General features: G+C 47.7%; 1 protein-coding gene across 2 annotated transcripts in view; it reads left to right on the top strand.

The window, feature by feature from the left end:
• The window catches only part of POU6F2 (POU class 6 homeobox 2), a 304,331-nt gene that overhangs the window by 59,143 nt on the left and 227,485 nt on the right, over positions 1 to 17,703 (top strand). For both annotated transcript variants that reach the window (XM_081165150.1, XM_081165151.1), the window contains exon 2: positions 13,951 to 14,122. In XM_081165150.1, the coding sequence (XP_081021276.1) occupies positions 13,951 to 14,122 (172 nt within the window). The remainder of the gene's footprint in view (positions 1 to 13,950; positions 14,123 to 17,703) is intronic.

Below are 17,703 nucleotides of genomic sequence, written 5' to 3'. Positions count from 1 at the left end.
AGGCAGAAGGGTCTGGGTCAGCGTCAGAAGAATCCCGGAAGGAAGAAGCCCCGGGGGGTAGAGGGACCCAGAGGAGGACAGTCAGGAGGAAAAGGTGGAGCAAGGCTAGGATATTAAGTTGGTGCGCACGGGGCGGAGACTCAGACGGAGCCTCGCCGATCTAGCTAGTAGACGTAGAGTTGCAGACAGCAGCGTGAGAATGGAAACTGTAATTCAATAAAGACTTTTACTTAATGACCGCTGGCTAGCGTGATCCTCTGTGAGCTAGGATCTTGAAGCAGCTCTGACAGTAGGCTCCGTCTCCACATTGTGGGCATCTGCAGCCTCGAGGAGGGGAGAGAAACAGGCGCCCACTAGCGAGCTCACGAACGGCAGGAGACATGACGGCTGAGCAGCAGATAGAGGACCTCAGAAAAGCAGTGGCACAACTGAACGCCGAGGTTCTCGCATCCAGGAAGAGAGAGGACGAGGCAGCTGCCGCCTGCAGGGATCTCCAGGTCAGGTTAGACGTACTGGCAAAGCAACCACCCCGGCAGGAGGGAATTGGGTTGGCGAGACGGACAGGCGGGCTGCTCTCTCACTTCGATGGGAACCTGCAACAGTATCCCAACTTTAGAGCCGACGTACTGTGCGCACTGCAACTGTTGCATAAAGATTTTAGAGATGAACAGGAGAGAGTGGGGTTCATCATGTCCCATCTGCATGGGGAGGCGAAAGCATGGTTGCGCAATTTATGGAGAGATAACGATCCGGCGCTCCAGAATGCGGATGCCTTTATTAAAGCGATGGATGGGTGTTTCTTATCAAGTATTGACATTGATCTTGCACGGAAGGAGGTGCATGGGCTGAGACAAGGGAGGGCCAGCGTCAGACAGTATCATGCACGCTTTTTCGCCTTGGTCAGCGCCCTGGAATGGGACAGAGATTCGGCTCCTGTAAGAGACCTCTTTTGGGAGGGACTGCACAACTCGATTAAAGATGAGATAGCGAGGGGGGAGAGACCCCGAACCACCCAGGAGGTCGTTCAGAGGGCCCTGGCAGTGGGGGTGAGGCTGGAAGGACGTCCGTGGAGCAAGGACGAAGGACGTGGAGGGCGCGAACCAGCCGGGGGCCCCTCCTTCTTTCACAGAGAAGCAGCGCGAGCGCAATCCACGCCTCCGCCAGGAGGAGGAGCCGAACCTATGGAGGTTGGAGGTGCAAGGGCTCAGTCAGCAACCAGAGCCCTAGCACCGGCAGCAGTGAAGGCGAAGCCTCCTAGAGGGACCAGGAAGTGTTACGTCTGTGAGCAGCCAGGGCATATGGCGAAAGAGTGTCCCCAGAGGCCCCACAAGCTTACTGCAGCCTCCGCAATGGTGACTGCAGCAACGCAGCAGGGAGGACCACAGCAGGGAAACGACGATGTCTGGCTGGAGGGAGAGGCACTGGGGCCCAGCCAGACGTGTTAGTGACGCAGTCCCCAGAAATTTTACAGCCAGTGAACCCCCTCCCGCCCAAACCAGTAGTGAGGCTCACAGCATCTCTCCAGCTGCCCAATGGAATCACCATGGACGTGCCAATCACCATCGACTCCGGCAGCAACGCGGACTTTATAGGGCAGGAATTTGTCGACAGGCACGCTGTGCAGTTGCTGCCGGCCACACTGCCCCTGCAGGTTGTCACGGTGGATGGCAGGGAGCTGCTAGGGGGGCAAGTGGTGAAGCAGACGCCACCAATGGTGATGCGACTTGGGAATCACAGAGAAATCATCAGCTTCAACGTCACTCAACTGTCTGACACGCCCATTGTATTGGGTATGAGTTGGCTGGACAAGCACAGCCCAACGATGGCTTGGTTCCAGAGGCAGCTGGTCTTCGGCTCTTCCTTTTGTGCTGAACACTGCATCGTACCCAGGCAGGAAGGAGAGGAAGAGGAGTCACAGCTGCTGCTAGGCACGCTGCAAGCGATTCCCCACAAGTACGCAGAATTTCTGGAAGTTTTCTGCGAGAAGGAGGCGGACAGGCTACCCCCTCACAGACCATATGACTGCAAAATTGACCTGCTGCCGGGGGCGGCGCTGCCTAAAGGGAAGCTGTATTCCATGTCTGAGGACGAACTGCAGGAACTCAAAGACTTCATCGATCATAATTTGGAGCGCGGTTTCATCCGGGAGTCTAAGGCAGTGGGGGGCAGTCCTGTATTCTTTGTTAAGAAGCGAGACACGCCCCAAAAAAGACTCGTAGTGGATTACAGGATTTTGAACAGTGTGACCAAGCCGTCGGACTTCCCCATGCCCCGCATCGACGACCTCCTGGCGAAGGTAAGGAAGGGAAAGGTGTTCACCAAGTTGGACCTGCGGGGGGCGTACAACCTCATTCGCATGCGGGAAGGTGATGAGTGGAAGACAGCCATGTTCACGCCACTGGGTACCTACGAATACAGAGTTATGCCTTTTGGACTGCAAAATGGCGCTCACGTTTTTCAAGCATTTATGCATCACGTGTTGGCGGGACTTCTCTACAAGACGTGCGTCTGTTTCTTGGATGACATCCTGATCTTTTCGGAGTCGCAGCAAGAACATGACAAGCACGTCAAGGAAGTGCTGGGCAGGCTAAAGCAACACAGGCTCTACGCCAAGCTGGAGAAGTGCCAATTTGACGTGCCGGAGGTGGATTTTCTGGGCTACAAGCTGTCTGCCAAGGGGCTCGCCATGGACAGCGCCAAGGTTCGAGCGGTGTTGGATTGGAAGAGCCCACGCAACCGGAAGGAGGTCCAACGGTTTGTCGGCTTTGCGAACTTCTATCGCAAGTTTATCAAAGGCTTCGCGATGCAGACGGCGGCCATCACTGACACCCTTAGCTCCAAGAAGAAGAAGTTCATCTGGACAGAGCAGGCGGAGCAGTCCTTTCAGGCCCTCAAGCGTCTCTTCGCGTCGGAAGAGCAGCTGCTTCATGTCAACCCCAGCATGCCGATGAGGGTGGAGACGGACGCTTCGGACAGAGCAGTGGGGGCGGTCCTGCTGCAGAAGGACCCGCAGGGCGTGTGGCGGCCGGGAGCGTTTTACTCCAGGAAGCTCAGCAAGTCCGAGCAGAACTACACCATATGGGACAGGGAGTTGCTGGCCATTCATGCAGCGTTCAAGGCGTGGAGGCACTTTCTGATCGGCGCCAAGCACACGGTGCAGGTTTGCACGGACCACAAGAATCTGGAACACTGGCGCACGGCACAGTTCCTGAACCAGAGGCAGATACGTTGGGCTGAGTTCTTTGCGGACTTCGACTTCCGAATAGAGTATGTCCCGGGGGACACCAACATCATGGCAGACGCTCTCTCCCGCAAGCCACAGTATCTGGAGGACGCAACACCAGCGGCCGCCATGCACATCTTTGCACCGACAGTGTGGGCGTGCGCAGCGGCGACCGTGGACCTAGAGGCGGTGCGGCGAGCGTTGCAGGGGGACTCCTTCGCACAAACGAAGATGGCAGAGGTGCGAGGGGGCAAGGCAGCGGCCGACGGTTTCCAGCTACGAGATGGCTTGCTCATCCGTAAAGGGGCCATCTACGTGCCGGGTGACGAACTTCGAGCCAAGGTGCTACAGCAGCTGCACGACGCACCCACGGCCGGGCACTTTGGCAAGGAGAAGACGGTGGAATTAGTAGCCAGGGATTTCTGGTGGCCTGGAATGAGAGGGGAGGTCGCAGACTACGTAGCGAGGTGTGACACCTGCCAGAGGGCAAAGCCGGTGCACAAACCGCCGGCTGGACTGTTGGAGCCGCTGCAAACTCCGGTCGAACCTTGGGAAAGGGTGGCTCTGGACTTTGTCACGGATCTGCCCAGCTCAAGGGGCAAGACGGCAGTGTTGGTGGTGGTGGACCTGTTCTCCAAGATGGCGCATTTCATTCCGTGTGCTAAGGTGGCCACGGCGGAGCAAACCGCCAAACTGTTCATAGACCACGTGTTCAAGGTTCACGGTCTGCCACGGTCTATTCTGTCCGACCGCGGGCGGCAGTTCATCTCGAACTTCTGGCAGAAACTGATGGGCTTCTTAAACGTCAAGATCAATCTGGCGTCGGCGAGACACCCGCAGACCAACGGGCAAGCGGAGCGAGCCAATGCCATCATGCAGCAGTACCTGAGATGTTATGCAAACCAACAGTCTGCGACGTGGGTGGATTACCTGCCGCTTGCAGAGTTTGCCTACAACAACACGAAGCACGTATCCACGGGCGTCACGCCGTTCTTCGCCAACAACGGGCGGCACCCTAGAACCTTTCCGGGACTGGAAGGCAGGGGAGAAGGGGAGCCGCAGTCAGCAGATGCGTTCGCGTCGGAGCTGCAGGAAGTCCACGATCAGCTGCGGCGCCACCTGGAGCTGGCTAAACACGCATACAAGGTACAAGCGGACAAACACAGAAGGGTTGGCGAAGAGCTCCACGTGGGAGACTGGGTCTGGTTAGCAGCCCACGCAGTGCCGGCCAGGTCGTTGGCCAAGAAGAAACTAGGGCATAAACAACTGGGGCCCTACCAAGTCGAAGAGCAGGTCAACCCGGTGGCTTTCAGGCTGGCGCTTCCGGAGGGTTCCAGAATGCATCCGGTGTTCCACAGATCGGTGCTCACTCCCTACAAGGCACCGCACAGGTTCCAGGAACCCGGAACGGCGCCGAGTCCGCTCAGAGAAGGAACGAGGCACACGGGAGTGGCACAGGAGGAGCGCATCAACGAAGTCACGGAGATTTTGGACTCCAGATGGGGGGAAGAGGGAGTAGAATACTTTCTCGCCAGGGAGGGCACCCCGGCCAGTGCGAATAGCTGGGTGCCGGGCTACGCTTTAGACGAACCTCTGCTCAAAGACGAGTTTCATGCCCTCTTCCCACATAGACCTATGCCAGCAGACTTTTTCGACGACTGGCTTTTCACGCCCACGCTTTCGGACAGCACGTTCAGGGGGTTCGACTCGGACGAGGAACCAACACGAGACGTCCGTTCCCCGGAGGGGTCACCCTCGGGATCTGTCTCAGAACCCTCGTATTGGTGGGACGATAGGCCGGAGGAGCAGTTCCGCAGGAAGTGGCTGGACTGTTCCGGCCGAGCAACGCCGCCTGGAGGAAGTGCGGGAGAGACGGACATGGACATTTTCGGGGACGACCCTGGTTTCGAGCACGGCGGCACAGAGATGGAAGAGGAGGTGACTGTCGTCAGCGAGAGCAGAGAGGAAGACCTGGAAGAGTTCCGTTGGAGGCCTGCCACGGGAAGCGACCGATATCCGACGTTCGTCCCTTTGCAACAGCAGCCCCCAGCTCCAGCACCGGAAGGAGGGGAGGGGGGACTGGGGGGCTTCGAGGGGGGGATGGATGTCAGGGGTTTAGGTGCAGAGGCACGGGCAAGGGAGGAAACAGAGAGCGAAGGGGAGGAGACAGAGGAAAGGATGAGTGATGACGACGACCCGAGATCTCCCAGTCTTTCCAGTGAATCAGAGGATTCACAGAAAGGAGCACCAGTGGCCAGGGCAAGGGGGGAGTCTAGGGAGGCACCCCAGGAAGATAGAGCCAGAGGAGACTCAGGGGGGAGCAGCTGGAAATCGGGACCAGCGTCACCGCCAGGAAGCAGGGAAGAGGAAAGGAGCCAGGAGGGAAGCGCTGGCAGCTCACCACAGGAGGGAGGGCAGGAGTCAGGAGTGGCCACACCTCCATCGGGGAGCGAAGAAACGGTTAAGAGGAAAGTGGAAGGTTGGGCGCGCGCGCCAAGTTCAAATGCAGAGGAAGGCGGCGCAGTGAGCAGCCCCGAAAGGGAACCGGGTCCTAAAGCCCGGCGCAAGGAGGCAGAAGGGTCTGGGTCAGCGTCAGAAGAATCCCGGAAGGAAGAAGCCCCGGGGGGTAGAGGGACCCAGAGGAGGACAGTCAGGAGGAAAAGGTGGAGCAAGGCTAGGATATTAAGTTGGTGCGCACGGGGCGGAGACTCAGACGGAGCCTCGCCGATCTAGCTAGTAGACGTAGAGTTGCAGACAGCAGCGTGAGAATGGAAACTGTAATTCAATAAAGACTTTTACTTAATGACCGCTGGCTAGCGTGATCCTCTGTGAGCTAGGATCTTGAAGCAGCTCTGACAGGAATGAATCAGTTTTAGTCAACAGAGGGGCGGAAGAGTGCAGCTCTGTAGTTCTTGCACTGTTTGACAGTGCCATTTATACCATTGACCACAGTATCCTCCTAGAGCAGCTCTGTCAGTTGGCAGTTGGAAGCAATGTCTTTCAGTGTCTCCACTCTTGCCAAGGTTCATTTTAGAAAATGGCATTTGTGGAGTGATTATAACTCAGCCCCATGGAAGTTTATTTATTCATTATTGGGAAAAAATTGTTGACATCCATTTGTCTCGAGAGACAATAGAAGAGCGCGCCATCAGGGGTAACGTCAAATCGTTGGAGAGTTATAGCGTCTCTTGTGGCTGTAGACATCAATGCAGGAAAGATGTGTTTTGTTGCAGCTGGAGCAGATGAAGGCATGTGGTTTCACTGTTGTAAAGGTAAAGGACCCCTAGTCCAGTCAAAGGTGACTATGGGGTGCAGCGCTCATCTCACTTTCAGGCCGAGGGAGCTGGCCTTTGTCCACAGACAGCTTTCCAGGTCATATGGCCAGCATGACTAAACCACTTCTGGTGCAATGGAACACTGTGACGGAAACCAGAGTGCACAGAAACGCCGTCTACCTTCCCGCCTATTTATCTACTTGCACGGATGTGGTTTTGAACTACTAGGTTGGCAGGAGCTTGGACAGAGCAACGGGAGCTCACCACCGTCGAGTGGATTCGAACCGCCAACTTTCTGATTGGCAAGCCCAAGAGGCTCAGTGGTTTAGACCACAGCGCCACCCGTCCCTAGCTTCACTGTTGTAGATGCAATCAAGTATATCGAGGCAGCTTACTATATACGTGGGGGGGGGGGATTGGACTAGATGAAAATTCTGTGATTCTATAAGATTAGTCAATAGACATCCATAATTAAAAACATCAATAAAACATCAGTAGATACTGGTTGCTTCAAAAGAGAAGTTCATATTGTGAAGGCCAGTCTAAATGGTAGCTTTCAGATGATGTGTGAAAGGCAAAGATAGTTCCTGCTGAACCTCCACTAGCAGGTAGTTCCACAGGGCATGGCCTGCCAGACTAAAAGCTCAGTCCCTAGTGAAGATATGGAACCACTAGAAGTGCCCCATCCCAGGATCTCAGTGATCAGCATATAAGTCACCAGACTATCTGTAGAGAGGGGTATGAGTTACTCGTGCGTAAACTGGTGCCTTTCTCGGTTAATTTGCCTTGTTAAACCTTTCTGACTGCACAGCCCCTTCTCATCGTGGCTGCATCAGTCACTGGCAGAATCCGTCAGTGGGCGTTTCTTGAACCTCTTCCAACATAAAAGTTGTTTGACACCCAGTCTCCTCCTCCTCTCACTGCGCGGGAGTCTTCTGCGCAGAGTAGGCGTGGGTAGCGGAGGACCTGGGCTCTCCTCACTGATGTCCAGTGAAGAGTCCTGGAGCCCTCTCTCCACTTCCCCCGTCTGCCCCCCTTTATCCCTGGTGTTGCGCTGAATGGCTTCCCCCTCTACTGAGCTGTTTCTCCCCCTGCTGCTGGGTCCTTTGCCAGCATCATCTGGGAGCCTCCCCTTTGCCTCTCGCTCCGATGTCAGTTCCCTGACACTATCCTTAAGTTACTTTGGGCCTAAGTTATTTGGGGCCTTGTGAATTATTGATGCTTGTCTAGTTCACCACTGCCTCCAGGCAGCGTTCCAGGCCTTCTCCTAACTCAGCTGTAATGGAGAAATAGAGTTTAGGTATCACCCCAAACTCTTAATGACTGTTCCCAGTAGCTTCATACTGTATAGCTGTTGGCTAGCATTGGGGACAATTTTTTTCCCTATGGCATCCCATGGCATAAACAGCAGGGGGCTGAAGAGCCCTGACCTGTGTTCCGCCAGCCTGGGAGCCAGTTCTACACCACCCATGTGCCCTAGAATAGATGTCATCCAGCCTGCTGCACCACATACAGCTCCCTAAAATACCAGGAGGAACTGCAGATTTCAGAGCACTGGAGAACACATTCAGAAACGACTATGTCAATAGGTTCCTCCATTTCACTGTGAGGCCAAAGCCTTGACAGGGGAGGCATGAGGTGCTGTTCAACATCCTTATGAAGCTGTTAGAAGTGGTGGTGGCACCCAACTGTGTTTCTTTGTTAACATCTGAATCAGAAGTCGCCATACAAATTTTGGATCAGTATCCGATCAAGGGATTAAGGCAGTGACACCTCTTCAGCCAGAGTGTCAGGCACAGGTCTGAGACCCCACAGCCACACTGACAGTTTCTGCAGGTGTGCTTTAAATGCACAGTGGGCATGCCACTGCCAGAGTGAAGCCCCTGAAAGTCATGCTGTGCATCTTTAATTCCCCAGACGGTCCAGACTTGTGGAGCCAGAAGCAGTCTTTGCATAAGGAGGAAAGTAAATCAGAAGATGGACTTTCTCTTGAAATGCAGCAGGGTAGGAAAGGGTTAAATTCCCTCTCCATTCCTCTCTCATCCTTTTAATTACCAGCACCATCAGCTGACACAATTTGCTTTTTTAAAAAACCTATGTATTCAGTGCAAAGACATTTAATGTCACAGTGTAGTTTGGTCCTGAGACAGGTAATTGGAAGAAGTAATAAGTGACTTTCAACCAGCCTTTATATACATTAGCTAAACAAACAATAACCATGAAACTGCAAGGGGGTCTCAAACTGTAAAACATCAGAAGAGTCACCCTTTTGAAAAGAGTGTTTGGTCTAAGAAACGAAGCCCAAGCAAATCCCCCCCCCAAATTTCCTGCCGCCCAGCAATTCCCCCACTCTCTGTCTCTATCACCCACTCTTTCCTCCTGCTCTTGACTCTCCCGGACAAGTTTTCTGATGAGGTCAAGTAATGAGGGGCCAACTAGCTATGGCATTGTTAGAATCTGTGCACAGTAACTGTGAAAAAGACAAATTCAAGAAACATGTCTCCATTGGTTAATATGGAGCACCAATAAAACAATAAGCACAGCAGGACTTCCATCACAATTTCACACACAGTATGAATATCAGACGGGGACTTGCAAATGTTGCAGCCTTTCTGCTATGAAAGGGCATTGCCAAGTATTGGGGGCAAATCACCGCAAGGAAAATAACTCAGCTCTTTGATAGCCTTGATCGCTTATTTATTTATTTTAAAATCTGTGTCTCTGTGCAAGTTCTTGCCCTTTCCCAGTCTTCCTAATGAATGATTGTCTCCTCTTCAAATACTGTGCTCACATAAATCTCATTTATTTCAATGAGCCTTGTACCTCTGGGGGTGCCCTGGGGGTCAGGCAGAAGCCGTATGTTCATTTAATGCATGCTAATAATGTGTGATAATAAATTGACTGTGTGTAATTGTCATAAATTTCATCCTAACTGACAGCACCAAGTTGTTTGATAGCTTGTGTTTAGTCATAGTAACACTTGGGGGGCTTTTCTTTTTAATTGTTTCATGATAGGGATGTTTAATTTTTTCTAAAAAAAACCCCTCAGTATTTACAAATATCTATCAGCCTGAAACTGTTCTGCTTAGACACTTGGCAGAGACAGTCTTATAGCACAATCCTATAGTCTGCTCCCACGTAAGTGTGCATAGCAGGAGTTGCTAACCTGTGTCCCTACAGATGCTGTTGGCTTCCAACTCTTATCAGCCCCAGACAGCAAAACTGAGAGGAATGCTGGGAGTTGTAGTCCAGTGACACTAAGGGGGGGGCACAGGTTAGCCATCCCTGGTGGCCTTCTTTCCTCACCTCCCAGCTGCCCAGTGTGGCCGACCCCTTGCATCTGCCCAGTGTGGCCGACCCCTTGCCTTCTTTGGTATCAGAGGCAGGATAAATGCTTCCATGCATTTTGACACACTTTCCCTTGGAAATTCTTCTGTGAAAACAGCGCAAGGTACATACATGGTACCATTTTTGAGGATGTATCTATACAGTAGTACCTCAGGTTACAGACGCTTCAGGTTACGTACGCTTCAGGTTACAGATGCTTCAGGTTACAGACTCTGCTAACCCAGATATAGTACCTCGGGTTAATAACTTTGCTTCAAGATGAGAACAGAAATTGTGCGGTGGCAGCGGGTGGACCCATTAGCTAAAGTGGTACCTCGGGTTAAGAACGGACCTCCAGAACGAATTAAGTTCTTAACCCGAGGTACCACTGTTCTCATTTTTGAGAGAAAGGCGTTGGGAGTAAACCCCGAGGAAAAATCTGTACCGACTGCCTTGAGGAACATCTTCGGGAGAAGTAATGTCTAAAGAGTACAGTGGTACCTCAGGTGAAGAACTTAATTCGTTCTGGAGGTCCGTTCTTAACCTGAAACTGTTCTTAACCTGAAGCACCACTTTAGCTAATGGGGCCTCCTGCTGCCGCCGCACAATTTCTGTTCTCATCCTGAAGCAAAGTTCTTAACCCGAGGTACTATTTCTGGGTTAGCGGAGTCTGTAACCTGAAGCGTCTGTAACCCGAGGTACCACTGTAAATGCTACACAAATCTGGAGTGGAGGCCCTAAGATGGTTGGATGGCGGCTTGTACGCCTCCTTCCAGCAAATCCTGCATTTGTCCTCTGCTTTCCTTTGGACGACATCAGAAAGGTGGGGAGGGTGGTCTTGTCTTCTGGACAGCCCAGGACCTCCGTATCCGCTGCCCAGGCTCCCCCCCCCCCCGAGAGGTCACTACGCAGTTTGACTTCATCCAGACAGATGCCAACAAGAAATCTGTTTGTTTATGCATTTATAAGCTACCGTGTCCCTTGTCCAGGGTATCCAAAACCATTTTTAAAAATCACAGTTAAAATTGTAGATGGCAGCAATAAAAACAAGAGAGAGCTTTAAAAAACAAACAAACAAACAAACAAACAAACAAACAAACAAACCCCACTCTGAGGCCTCATTCCCACAAGCGGTAAATGAGGTGATGTCTGGACAAGGAACCCACATGACGGAGTTCCTCCTCCACGCAAAATATTCTCTGAAAACTAGCACCTGGGGAGGTGGTTTCTAGACCAGCTTCATTCCTGCCAGACTTCTGGGCTCGCCTGCTGTGTGCCCAGAAAGTGGTATATTGCCAACATATTGGCTCCTTTTGAGAACTAGTTCTCATTTCCTGGTTGAAAGGTTTTGCAACAAGCCCTTCCCATCAGGAGAGATGCCCTCAGATCTGCAGGTCCATGGAAGGTTTCAAAGGGTAACCAGCATTTCCAAGGCACTGCCAAGACTGGACTCCATCCAGTTAGCACCCAGATATTTCCGATGGATAGCATTTTTGGCCTTGGGCAAGGGAGACCTGGGTTCGGTCACTCCATCTAGGTGGCTTTGATGGCTTGGGTATGTCCTTCTATCTCAGCTTTACCTAGCCTCAAGGTTTGTTTTAAGGGCAAAATAGAGTAAGAATGTGGATGTTGTCTTTTCCTTGGAGATCACCTTAGATGCAAATTATTTGAAAACCAGACTGTTTGACAGCAGCATACACTTGAGTAGATGCTATTAAAATGCATTATGGAAAAAAAAATTAATTAAAGCCCACAAATGCCTGACTCTACACACCTCAAAGTTCATTAAAATGTCTGCCACATTCACACTAATTAATACATCACAAATACTAGCAGGCAAGTTGGCATCACTGATTAACGGTGCAAGTCTTACTATGCCTACTCAGAAGGAAGCCCTATTGAATTCAATGTGGCTTACTCCCATGTAAGCGGATTCAGGATCGCAGCTTTAATTACATTCCAGGCAGGATGAAAGCAGCCCAATTTATTTTCTGAAAAGCTCAAGGTAAGTATCGCTGGACTTTTAAAAAATAAAACACCACCAGCCAAACAACAACAACAACAACAATGGAGTAATGTTATTGGTTCCTATCTGCAATAATCTAATGCTGACAGAGAGTAGTATTTTATTTAGTAATTAACAGTGTAAAGGGGAGAGAAGCTGTCATGTTGGTTCTTAAGCTGGGGAATGTGATGAAAGATGATATCTCCGATCTCATCCTTTCCACTTGTTTAGGATTGTCAGGATGAGAAATGTCAGCATTATGAAAGCTCAGCTCTGCTCTTGATATGATAAAACCCTTCAAAAGCCAGTCTCCCTCCCTCCCTCCCTCCCTCCCTCGCTCCCTGCACTTGCTGCTTCTTTTTTTATTTATCCTGTTTTGTTAGATGGCAGAAATATAATTCTTTTCTTTCTTCCTATTATAAGCCACCATTTTTGTTTTATTATATGTTTCACAACCCCTAATGTCCCACTGAAAATTACCTTGTTAAATGACAGTGTTTCAAAGCCATGAATCCTCCCCCCCCACCCCATTCCCTCTGAGGTTTGAAACAGTCAACAGACTGTAAAGAATAAATAATAAAAAAGTATTGATTATTTTGATGACTGTGAGATTCAATTAAGTATTAATTTTGCCCTCCAGTGGACCTATCAAGGTATTCAAAAGGGAGGGTTCGGCTTGAACTAAATGCGCGCTGAGTGCTTCAGCCTTAAATAGGGAGAAAATGTGTTTACCTACAGTATTTGAAGAAGAGTGCATTGATGCACAGAGTCCAATATTTAAGTGCTGTGCAAATTAAACCCTGGTGACAGTGACATTGTTTTCGGCGATATGAGTATTGACTAAAGAAGTGCATTTGATGACAGCTTAAACTATTTGTATTGATTAACATTTTCATAGATTATCATGTGTCATATCAAATTCACTTTTCAGACATGAATACATTAAAAAAACGCATAGGCAACCACATCGACCAATGTGCGGTTGGGGCAGAGGGAACATGCTAACCAACCTATTTCTGCGCTGGTCACCTGTTCTCTGCATAAGAACCATTTAGGCATGAACTTAGCAATAAATAGTTGGGAGATCGCACAACAAGGTCACTTGTTTCTTTTCGGCTCCCCATCCCCACCCCAGTTTCTGCTGTTTATTGGCAAAACTGAAGAATGCTAGATTGTTTTGGAAATCATAACTGAACTCCCCCCCTGCCTTCCTCTGAATGAGAAGATCAAATAGATTCAGATAATCAGGAAACATTTGAAAACTATACATATATATTGCGTAGATGCGTTATGGAATTATAATGTCCCAAACACCAGCATGATTGCAAAAATTTAGTAAGTATCCTTTGCTAGTTTTGTCTTTTTCAAATGTGAATATATATGTTTCTTTTATTTGTCTGCCTGCCTGTATATATCTATCTTTTTCCTTAAGTGTGAGATTATGGACTTTCAGAGCCTAATAACCCAAAGGCAAAAGTAAACCTTTCCTTGCCTTGTCTTGATTGTTTTTTGATTATATGAAATACTTGTGCCATTTGAATTATTACTTTGCAGTGTTGTGGAAACAGTTTTAATATTGTGAGCGTTGCTGTTTTGCTTCTGATTTGATTGCTATTGGAGTGAGAAAGCTTTTCCTTTTGAGAGAGAGCGAGAGAGAGAGCTCTAGGACATTCGCAGGCTTAAAAAGAAAGAAAGAAAAAAGCGCTGCTGGACCATCACCCTTTTCTTACCGCATTAAAGTAAAAGAGCGAGGTGTAAAAACATGCACACAAAAGAAGCACGTCCCACAATTAAAGCTGCGCTGCTTATGTCGCTTCCCCTGAAGTTTTCTCTCCCAAGCATCCGGAATCTCTCACATGCTAGTTGAGCTTTAATAGGGTGGGGAGTAATGGAAAACTCATTGGATCTGTAATAGCTCTTCACTTGACTGCAGCCAGCAATAACAGCAGGAGCAGCCAGAGATAAGAGAAGGAGTGTGTGTGTGTGTGTGTGTGTGTGTGTGTGTGTGTGTGTGTGTGCACAAGAGAGGAAAAAGGGGAGAGAGGGAGTGAGAGATAGGAATACGCGCACCAAAGCTGCCACTTCCCTCCCCCCCTCACTCTTTTCCCCCCACATCCTAGGATCCAATGATAGCTGGACAAGTCAGTAAGCCCTTGCTGTCACTGCGGAGTGAAATGAATGCAGAGTTGAGAGGTGAGGACAAGGCAGCTGCTTCAGACAAGGAGCTGAATGAGCCCCTGCTTGCGCCTGTGGAATCAAATGACAACGAGGACGCTCCCAGCAAGCTCTTCGGTAAGTCTGCCTAGGTCTTGCATCTTTGGGTGGCTCTTGCCTCCGCACTGTCTGGTGTCACAGGGGGCGAGAGATGGGAGGCGAGAGGAGATGGGGACCACTTTCTGCGGAGCCACTTTGCCCACGTTGTCTCCCTGCCCAGCTTGGTGGCTGGCAAAAGTTTGATCTTGGAGGGGGGATAGCTCTGTGCAGTTGCACAGCTGCCACCTGCAAGCCGCACGCTCTGGGGCAGTTCTCAAACAGCCCCATAGGCATCTTTGGGACAACCCCCCCCCATGCTGCTCTTGCTACCTTTTGTCTCTTGGATGTTTCATTCTTGTGCTACCATGTTGTCCAGAAAAAAGTAATCACCTGGGCTAGTTGCTTTGGTTTTATTACGAATTACTGCGTTAAATCTGGAGGGTGCAGGCAGCCTTTCAGATTTTCCTTGCGCTGTCTCTGAACACTCTCTTGTCCAGAGTAAACTTTTCTTAAATATTTAGAAGAGGAGCCCCCCCCCCCGTTTTTTTGTTTGTCGCTCTTTAAAAAGAGATCATGTTTCTTTACCTTTGGTTAGCCATTATAATTCCACTTTAGGGAAATTTGATTTGAGTTTAATTCAGAATGATGCATTTTAAATGAAAGAAGGAAATGAAATGTGGACTAGAAATGTATTGAATGGTACATTCTGGCACACTGTGAGTAAACTGTGTGTTTTAAACAGCTGGATAATAGCTAAAGAAAACGTAGCCTTTCAGGAATATTGGTTTCATATCCAAAATGAAAATAAGAAGTGTGACACTCCAGCCCAGACATCTGTCATTCAAACCAGTGACACCCTGTAAGACAACTCAAGCAACTGAAATCTCTAATCAGAAAAGGGAGCAGAGCATGTTCGGGGGGGGGGGTGTGCTTGAGTGATAGATGTTGATATATGTCTGTGCTGGAGCACTACTACACAGCAGAATGTGACATTTGGATTCTACAGCCATTGCTTCTGAAAGAGTCTCTTTTAATTATTTCCACGTGTTACTCTTCTTAAAAAAAGGGCTAGGAAGCCTGTACAGGAAACATGCATTTGTATTTTACAAAAGTATCTTGTTTGGAAAAAGAATGTACCTTTTAAAAAACAACAACCAAAATTATTGTTATTTTTGAAATCTGTAAGGAAGGTGAAGATATACTCAGATGTCTGTATTTTCACTACAGCAATAAGCTGCAAAATGATTTTTGCAAGAGGTTCATGCAATATTGATCAAAAGAGATGCCCTATCATTTTAGAGAGACAGGTAGATGCACAAAAATAATGTAATTATATAACATGACCAACTGCATAATTGTATTTGAATTATATAATGCCTACTATAGAGTGTCATTTCCTATCAAATGCAAGTTGTTAGTGATATCTATTTCTATGAAAAGAAGAAAAAATAAGACAATTTCCTTTTCACATGTGAATGTTTAGCTGCCGTCTAATTGAATCTATTTCATGCAGGGAGTGACATGTGATGTTTTCAAAAATTATAAAGCTGATATTTCCAAGTAACATCTGAACAATTTTAATAATCTTAAATGTCCAAGTATTTTGAAAAGTAAGAGATTGATTTAAAAAATCTGGCTGCTTTGGAAGCTGGCTATCCAACACTATTTACTGCTAAATTCATTTAGACATCAAACTTAGAACAAAACTATTTGTACTCTTGATTGCTGTTCAATCAGGCTATGTGCTTTAAGTACAGACACAAGTTTTATAATAAAGAATAGCATCTCCTTAATGATGATTATATGGTTATTTATAGTAGGAAACTTCTGTTCAGGTATTGCTAGAATAAGAATAATATTTCTATATTGTTTTAAATTGCCATAGAATTTAATTGCAACAGGTCAGTTCATGATGAAAAATATGCAAGAAAAGTGACTAAAAATTAGATCTTAAATTAATATAAACACTGTGAAATCTCAATGATTTCAACAGCTATTTAGCACTTAAATCTTATATTTGTATCAATGGGACTTGAAACAGTTGAATTTTGGCTGATGGTTCCTTCTTTTAACAGTACCAAGAGAGCAAAAGATCAAGTTCCTAGTTTGCATGTATTTGATGCAGCTGGAGTGAATAGCTGTAAATAATCCTCTTTAAACCACTAACAGGCCAGTCCTATACATGTCTACTCAGAAACAAGACCCATTGAGATTATAGTACTCAGTCCCAGGTAAATGTCACAGGATTGCAGCCTTAATCAGAAACAGTTCCATTGATTTGAGTGACAATGCTCGAGGGGGCGGCACTAAATATCCCTGTATAGAAGGCACTTCTATAGAGTTGTACTTTGCATTCAGATTATATATACCTCTAATTAAGGGGAGATGTAGGAGGAGAAAGGGACGAGGCTTTGGCTATAAAAGGCAATAGAAGTGTATCAGAGACACGTGGGAATGTTTAGACCATGTAATTCCTGTAATTTGTGGTGTGATTTTGTATATTTAATTAAACAAAATTAGGACATTCAATTTTCTTGTCTGTAGAAGAGAAAGTTCCCCATGGCACTGTTGTCTTCCGTAACAATTTACCAGTGTTTAGAAAAGTTGATGTCATTATTGGGGTCACATTTTATCATCACTGTTTATGTATCCGGATGTCACGCTTTCATCATTTAGTTAAACATTTTTACTATTGTATAGGGCTCTGCATCTTTGCCAAGAGTGCATCTCTTCTTAACACAGACAAGGGGATGGAATAAGGGCTGAGGCCCTCAACTTCCACTCACCCCACCCCCCCGGCGTTGCAGTATCTCACAGTTTCCCACAATTGTAGTGTTAGACGGTTTTATGTGTTAATATCTGATAGGACATTGTCCAGGCAGCAGCTCCAGGTTTAGGTGGCAGAGATTCAGGATTAAGATTGATAGTACTCTTTCTACTTTCTCCTCTTCCTCCATCTTTTTCTTTTTTGGCTTGTGAAGGCAATACAACACAGGTCTGGCTCGCCTCCAAAATGTACACTTGGCACCAGTGGCAGAGAACTGAAGAACGCTAGTCTGAGTTTATTTAGCTTTCAAACAAATGCTAAGAACTTTGACAAAGATCCTTGGCTAACGTCACTGGTTTTAATATATTTTTATGTCCTAGTCTTCATTTTGTGAAGTACCTTCATTTAAAAAGTACCTTCCTTCCGCAATGAAACCCTAATTCTTGTGCTCATCAGCTTATAAACATCTGATATCTTTCCTGTGCTTAATTCTGGGAAAATATTACCTGGGTGAACCTAAGTTCCATTTAAAGTGAATGCAAAAGTCATGATAAAGAACCATTGTGTTCTCTAAAGTTTTACATCAAGAGTAATATTTTGCTTAACTTGCATAGTTCTAAGAGCTACATTACACTAATGTGATATAAATCCAGATTTCATTGAGAAACATGAGGTCACAGAAGACCATGTAGCATTTAAGTGATACATTATTTATTCCTATTAATAGTGGTATGAGGGGAGTTGATCCCTATTTTAGTTAGCATGAGAATGTTAAGAAATAAGCAAAAAGTTTGTCGAATGATTTAATTTATAGGCTTGCCGCTGTGCAGAGAATTAATAAATATATGTTCGC

The sequence above is a fragment of the Podarcis bocagei genome, assembly GCF_964188305.1.
Source record: "Podarcis bocagei genome assembly, chromosome: 12".
Lineage (NCBI taxonomy): Eukaryota > Metazoa > Chordata > Lepidosauria > Squamata > Lacertidae > Podarcis > Podarcis bocagei.
Note: the sequence above shows the minus strand (reverse complement) of the source record. Positions and strands in the feature narration are given on the sequence as shown.